At 41.3% G+C, this 7580-nt stretch overlaps 1 protein-coding gene across 1 annotated transcript; it reads right to left on the reverse strand.

Annotated features, from left to right (window-relative positions):
• Nucleotides 1-513: 513 nt before the first annotated feature.
• Nucleotides 514-7192, reverse strand: LOC141075769 (olfactory receptor 11L1-like). The gene is made up of 2 exons (XM_073562917.1): nt 7179-7192; nt 514-1429 (listed from the first exon to the last, which is right to left on the reverse strand). The coding sequence occupies exons 1-2, from the start codon at nt 7190-7192 to the stop codon at nt 514-516; spliced, it is 930 nt and encodes a 309-aa protein (XP_073419018.1).
• Between the last annotated feature and the right edge of the window lie 388 nt (nt 7193-7580).

Raw genomic sequence — 7580 nt, forward strand, 5'->3', positions numbered from 1 at the left:
GATGAGGCCATCCTCCCGCAGGGTTCACCCAGATACCCTGACTGAACTGGTGTGTGTTGGTTGCTAGTGTTAGAGTCCTGGGTGGTGCCCCCTCCTTACCTGAGGGTGGGATGCCACACCTCTGGATGAGGTGCAGCATCTCTGTGGCGACTGGATCCTCAGGGGCGCCACACACGTCTATCGCTCATAATTCCGATATGAAGACATCAGCTGCATTCGCTGTAAACTGTAAAATGAGGATAATTATGGTCAAAATAATCTATAGAAGTTTCTTCAGCTTTACAAAAATCACACATTTTTTTCATACGTGGAATTTTTGGAATGTTGGCAACCCAGATTCTCACCCCTGCAGGTCCAGTGGTGCTTCTTCCTCTTTGCCCTGCTTTTTATTGACAAGCTACAGTGGAGATGACACAACATGATTGATAAAACTATATGTTCATGGTGCAATAGGATAGGCTTTAATTATATTAGCAAGATTTAGAAGAATGCACAATTAAATAAAAGTGCTCCTTATTGGTTAGCAACTTTTTTAAGTGTCATCCTTATATCTTGATTTCTGAGGCTATATATTATCGGGTTAAACAGAGGAGTAAACACAGTATGTAACAAGGAGACAATCTTATTAACAAGCAAGGAATGTCCTTTAGATGGGATCATGTATTTAGCTATTAACGTCCCATAAAATGTCACCACAACAATAAGGTGAGAGCTGCAGGTGGAAAAGGTTTTTTGTTTGCCAGTTGTGGTCTGGATCTTAGCTATAGTGAGGAATATATACACATAGGTTCCAATGATAAAACCACAAGGAAGGATAAATATTGGCATAGAAAATAGAAATACTTCCAGTTCTACTAGAGAAGTGTCTGAGCAAGAAAGCTTCTGAAGAGGGAAAAGGTCACAGTAGAAATGGTTAATGATATTTTCATGGCAAAAATTAAAGTTGGATATGGGCATAACCGCGATAAGAGTGAGAGTAAGACCCAGCAACCATGGCCATAGCGAAAGATAGACCTGGCGCCTAAAGTCCATGATGCTAGAGTACCGTAAGGGACTGCAGATGGCCAGGTATCGATCATAGGACATCACTGATAGAAGAAAACACTCTGCGATGGTTGTACCACTGAAGAAATAAAATTGAGTGATGCAGCCTACAAAAGTCATTATTTTCCCTCCGAACAGAGAGGTGTCGAGCATATTGGGAACAATGTTCATGGAAATCACGAGGTCAGAAAGTGAAAGATGACAAAGAAAGTAATACATGGGGGATTGGAGGTGTGCATTGGCACAAAACAGTATGATGATAAGAAGGTTTCCCATTAGTGTAAAAAGAAAGACGAGCAAGAAAACAATGAAGAATACAATGTTGAAGCTGTGAAGATTTCCGACACCCAATAGAAAGAATTCTGTCACTTTTGTTTGGTTCATACTGAATTATCAAATTTTCCTGAAACATTAAAGTAAATATATTTCTAACTAGAGTGAAGAAAATTTCGTTTTTGGAAAACCGGATAAAAAATTTGTAAATGTATCTTATACGTGCTGGCCCCTTTTAGGTACATCTTTTTTAGTGCAGGAGTTGCTTTTCTTAGTAATGTACATTGAGAGCACATGAAGGGTTTGTTATGTTCAGGAAACCAATTTAGGTTGATGTGCAATGAGTTACTTCGAATGTATCCTGTTGCTGATATTAGAAGATTGGTAGACTATAGCCAGGATGTCCAATGTCAAACACTATATTCAAGGATACTGTGGTCATCTAACAATTCATGTCATGATAACATTGCTTATGCTACTAGTACGTCATATACAACGTGAACTGGCACCAATGAATTTAGTGACTAGCAGCTATTTGTTTCAATCCCAAGAAGCCACATGAGGTACAAAGACAACTACAATCAGTCTTTATAAGACATGGAGATCATTAGGGGCATTTTTATTTTACTTAAATGCATGTATTTTGGCCTAAAAATAATATTTGCAACAGGATTTCATTAAAGGGACTCTGTCACCTATTTTTTCGCATATAAGCTGCGGCCACCGCCTTCAGGGGCTTATCTACAGCATTCTGTAATGCTGAAGATAAGCCCCCGATGTAACCTGAAAGATAAGAAAAATGAGTTATATTATACTCACCGGGGGGCGGTCTGGGTCCGGAGGGTGTCGTGGCCCGATCCGGTGCCTCCCATCTTCTAACCATGACGTCCTCTTCTTTGCTTCCCGTCGCGGCTCCGGCGCAGAGTTGACTCTAATCTCTGCTGTTAGATGCAAGTGCCAGCTCTAGAACATAGATGGCACTTGTGTATGGAGCAGGCTCAGCTACCAAGCCTGCGCCATAGGACTGCACTAGATGTGCAGGAAGGCGGGTAATATTAATGATGATAATGATACTGATGAATGCACCAGGCAGGGGCTGTAAGATAAGTAATGGTCACTGGCCATGTATGCAGTAGGGTGGTGCCACAGAAGCTCCGTGCATTTTAAATTTTGTATGGATTAAACAGTTCAACATACTTAAAGGGAGTCTGTCACCTATTTTTTTGCATAAGATGCGCCCACCTGCCCTCGCACAATACCTGTCTTGTCTCTCCTCTTTGTATTCCTATAAAGTCCAGTCTGTGTCTGGACTTTACAGAAGTGCATAATTTAATAATGATAAAGTACCGTACATCAGTATATGACACAGGTGATTAAAGTATCACAAAATTAAGAAAATAAAACAAATCAGAAAAATGCATATAAAGCAAAACTATACAATTTTGGAATCAATATAATGATGACATATAACCTGGAATTATGTTACCAGGTCATTTTTACAGAGCACTGTAAAATTAAAATAAAACAAAAAAACAATGACAAAATTACATTTTCTCACTCTTTCATCGCAATTTTTTTTCTATTTTTCATAATAGCATAAAGTCGAATAAATGGTGCCATTCAAAACTACAAATCATCTGACAAAAAAAAGAATTGTAGTTTTTATATCTCGTCTGATGCCACAGCGGCATTTACTGTGCAATGTTAGTAATCAGAATTACCTGCAATAGTGTCAAAAAAATCATGGACACATTACATTTTGGTTCCTGAACAGTGACAAAAACCGCCCTGTAAGTTCCTTAAGATAGTGCTTAGGAACCGGCTGATGGTTGACCACCCTGGCAGAATCTGATCACTGACCATGAAAGATTCTCATGGAAGTAGATCATGAAGATTCCTATTGAATGACAGCAAGCAGAGATGTTAAAATTTCCATAGAAATAACATTTCTAATTAAAAATAATTTTAAGCTTTTTTTCTCCTTAATCTGCAATACCATTTAATTAATACAGGTCTAGAGAGAGAAGATATCATTATACAATGTGAGGTTTTCTGAGCAATCATCGATCTACAAAGAATAAGCTACTTACAATGCGAGTGTCAGGCAGCAACAATATATCAGTGTCATCCTCTTTTATATTCATACTTCATTGCTTATTGGCTGAATGTCTGGGGAAGGATTTATTCCCAGTACCCAAAAGAATAACTTTACTTTTAATTTATACATATAATTTTTATGCAACTGACTGAAGTTGCTTAATTCCACTAAGAAAAAAATCCTTATATTTTCAAGGACTCACTTTTATTTTCTGCTTGTACATACATCATTCAGTCTTGTTTTCAAGATTTGCAGTGAACTATATAATATTGATTATTCTAATATTTGATTTATTTTCATTAAACTCCAATTAATCTAAATAAGCTATAAGACCTTATTCAGACATCCATTTTGCACATACAGTACGTGTTCTAGCCATGTTTTTCACCGCTAGAACACAGAACCATTGGGGCTTTGGGGCTGTTTATATGTCCTTGTTTTTTGCAGATTATGTGTCCATGCAAAAGTACCGATACAAGTCTATGGCTCAGTGAAAATCACATGCGCGCAGTCTGTGTTCTGGCCATGATTAACATTGCAAAGAATAGAAGTTTTGTAATTTATTTATCTATAAGTGAAAATCATTGATGAAATACTGACAATACACTGCCTAAAATCTGTTGACACTAGGATCCAAAATACTAATGACACTCGTAAAAAATATCTGCACTGATGTCTATGTAAGAGGATGATACAAGACAGAATCAGCGTTGTGCGGTGCCCTTAAAGGCTGGAATTATCGGGGCTGTCGGGGTAGATTTCCCCTGGGAGGGAGAAACCATCTGGTCAGATAGCAGGGGGCATGGGCAACTTAAGGGGACTGAGCGCAGGAACTGAGCAGACTTAGCAGGAAGGTGACAGGAGACGGTTGACTCCCTCTCCACAGCTCCTACTGACAGCTCCCCTGCTTTCAGACCTCCGTGTGCTGACTTATAGATTACTCCGGATGCTATTGAGTTACCATCAGTGAGCATACCAGTGGATATTATTGTTACAGCCAAGAAACCGTCGGCGCAGCTTAGAGACTACTCTGGGAGACCGCAAACTGTTGTGGACAGTGCATGTGTTTGCGACCAGTGCCTGGCGCCTTTCCTGGGACAGTCATCAAGAGAATTGTTTCCATGTTACAGTGCAGTGAAGACAAAGAGTACTGAATTCTTCCGCACTGTCGGGCGACAGTGCTATTCCTTCCTGCGGAACAGAGCCAGAGACTTTGTGTGCCAATTGCGACATCGCCGGGAGATCTTCCAGCTTTCCCCCTACCAGAATGTCAACTGATAAGTTCACTGTTTAATTTGCATGTTCTTGTTATCCTTTTTCATTGCCTCCCTGCGAGGAGTATTTCAGTGAATGACTGTTTAATAAAAACTGTTAACCCTTCTTTGTCTCCGGTTACTCACTGCATCAGACGAACTGCTTCCTCCTCTTACATATGAATGAGGTAAAAGAAATATTTTAGTAGTTGTCTGCAACCTTATTTATAGCATACAATGGCCCTTAATGGTACAGTATTTTCTCTACCTGGAGGAAGAAATACAGGCACAGGGCACAGATCAGGCACAATTTTACTCAATAAGAGGCAACAAACTTGGAAGCTACAAATGTTCTCACGAGAGTCAACAGCTTGAGGCCGGTTTCACACGTCCTGATATTTCCGGTACCGGAAAAACGGTACAGGAGATATCCGTGTCCGTGTGTCTATTTGTCACATCTGTGTGTCATCCGTGTGCTGTCCGTGTGTCCCTGTGTACCATCCGTGTGTGATCCGTGTGCTGTCCGTATGATGTCCACGTCCATGTATTGAACAATTTGTTTCAATGTTAACCCTATGACTTTTAAAATGCACATGGATGGCACACGGAAAGCGCACAGACACCATCCGTGTGCGGTGCGTAATTACACGAAGCCATTGACTTGTATGGGTCCTTGTGATCCGTGCTGTCGCTCAAAAATGGACATGTCAGCGTGTTTTGCACACGGACACATGGTCCGTGAAAACACGCTGACTTGTACATAGACCCATTCATTTGAATGAATCTACATGTATCAGTGTTTCCGGTACGTGAGAAAATTGTCACCACGCGTACCGGAGACACTGATGTGTGAAAAGGGCCTTAAAAAGAACTACCGTATATACTCGCGTATAAGCCTACATTTTCAGCGCAATTTTTTGGAGCTGAAAATCCCCCTCTTGGCTTATACGAGAGTCATATATGCCAGGGGGTCAGCGGGGAGGGGGAGTGGGGGTGTCAGATGATACTGACCCCCCTGGTGCATCTCTGCAGCCCCCCTGCTTGTCCCACGGTCTCAGGCGCCTTCCTTCAGCGGTCATGTGGTACCGCTCATTAAAGTCATGAATATGCACATATTCATGCCTTTAATGAGCGGTACCACGTGACCGCTGAAGGAAGGGAGACTGTGGGAGAAGTGGGGCTGCAGAGACCGCGCCAAGAGGGGTAAGTATATGCAATATTCACCTGTTCCCGGTCCATCGCTGCTCGCCGCTGTCTGCCGCATCCTCTGTCAGAAACATTCAGCCAGCAGAGGGCGCAATGATGTGGTTAGCACCTGTCCCCCATAGCACGCCGGTGTCGCCGCCTGCTCAGGAATTGACACCTGGCCCCTAGCGACGAGAGGTGAGTATGTCATTTTTTTTTATTTGCAACAGCATATGGGGTGTAATCTATGGAGCATCTTATGGGGGCATAATATATGGAGCATCTTATGGGGGAATAATATATGGAGCATCTTATGGCGGCAGCATAAGGTGGCATAATATATGGAGCATCTTATGGGGGCAGCATATGGGGGCATAATCTATAGAGCATCTTATGGGGGCAGCGTATGGAGGCATAATCTATGGAGCATCTTATGGGGCAGCATATGGGGCATAATCTATGGAGCATCTTAAGGGGCATTTTATGGGGGCATAATCTATGGAGCATCTTATGGAGCCTATTCTATGGAGCATCGTATGGGGGAATAATCTATGGAGCATCTTATGGGGCAGCATATGGGGCATAATCTATGGAGCATCTTATGGGGCATCTTATGGGGGCCTAATCTATGGAGCATCTTATGGGGCCTAATCTGTGGAGCATCTTATGGGGCAGCATATGGGGCATAATCTATGGAGTATCTTATGGGGCCATTAGTAACCTTTATGCAGCATTATATGGGGATTATTTTGCATGGAGCATCTTATGGGGCCCATCATGAACTGTATGGAGCATTATATGGGGCTCCTGATTCAATATGGATATTCAAAAACTTTTAATCTACTGATGTCTCAATTAATTTTACTTTTATTGGTATCTATTTTTATTTTTGAAATTTACCAGTAGCTGCTGCATTTTCCACCCTAGGCTTATACGCGAGTCAATAAGTTTTCCCAGTTTTTTGTGGCAAAATTAGGTGGGGGTCGGCTTATACTCGGGTCGGCTTATACACGAGTATATACGGGTAATTATTGGAATAAACAACAATCTTAGGCTTGTTTCTGGCACTTTTCTCAGATGTTTAAGCATTATTCTACCACAGTCACTATGGCTTCAGTCCCTATCTCAGTCATGTTTCTTGATGACACATGCTGTGACATATTGAGAGTGGTATAGTTAAAGGGGATATTTGGGACTTTAAAAAAAGAGGCCAACAGAGGCAACTACCTGCATGTTGTACCCGCTGCCGGGTATTGAGTGCTCCTGCCAGAGATTCAGCTGCTCCCTGTCAACAAAGCAGCAGTTTCTCTTCCTGTTGACAGGACAGGACTACTTCCATCATGCTGATTGACAGCACATTTAATGAGGGAGCGGAAGCTGGCTGTCAATCAGTATGCAACTGCACAGGGGCCCATAACATAAAATGGCCACTTTAACCTCAAAAACAGCAGCTGGCTTCTGTTAAAGATATATTAAAGGATTTCAAAAGTCTAAAATGGAGAAACAATTGAGCAATTATACTAAATAAATAAATAAATAATTATGCAACAAAAAATAAATAAAGATAAAAGCAAAGCATCTGAAAGCTGTTCTGAAAACATGGCTTTTCAAATACATCTTGAAAGTTCTGAATGTAGGGGTTAATTGAATTTGTTGGGTCACAGGATTCTACAGTATGGGGGATACTTGGGAGAATTCTTGCAGGTGATTGGATGTGGAATGTACAA

The sequence above is a fragment of the Dendrobates tinctorius genome, unplaced genomic scaffold, assembly GCF_039654945.1.
Source record: "Dendrobates tinctorius isolate UK_male_01 unplaced genomic scaffold, ASM3965494v1 ptg000370l, whole genome shotgun sequence".
NCBI classification, from domain to species: Eukaryota; Metazoa; Chordata; class Amphibia; order Anura; family Dendrobatidae; genus Dendrobates; species Dendrobates tinctorius.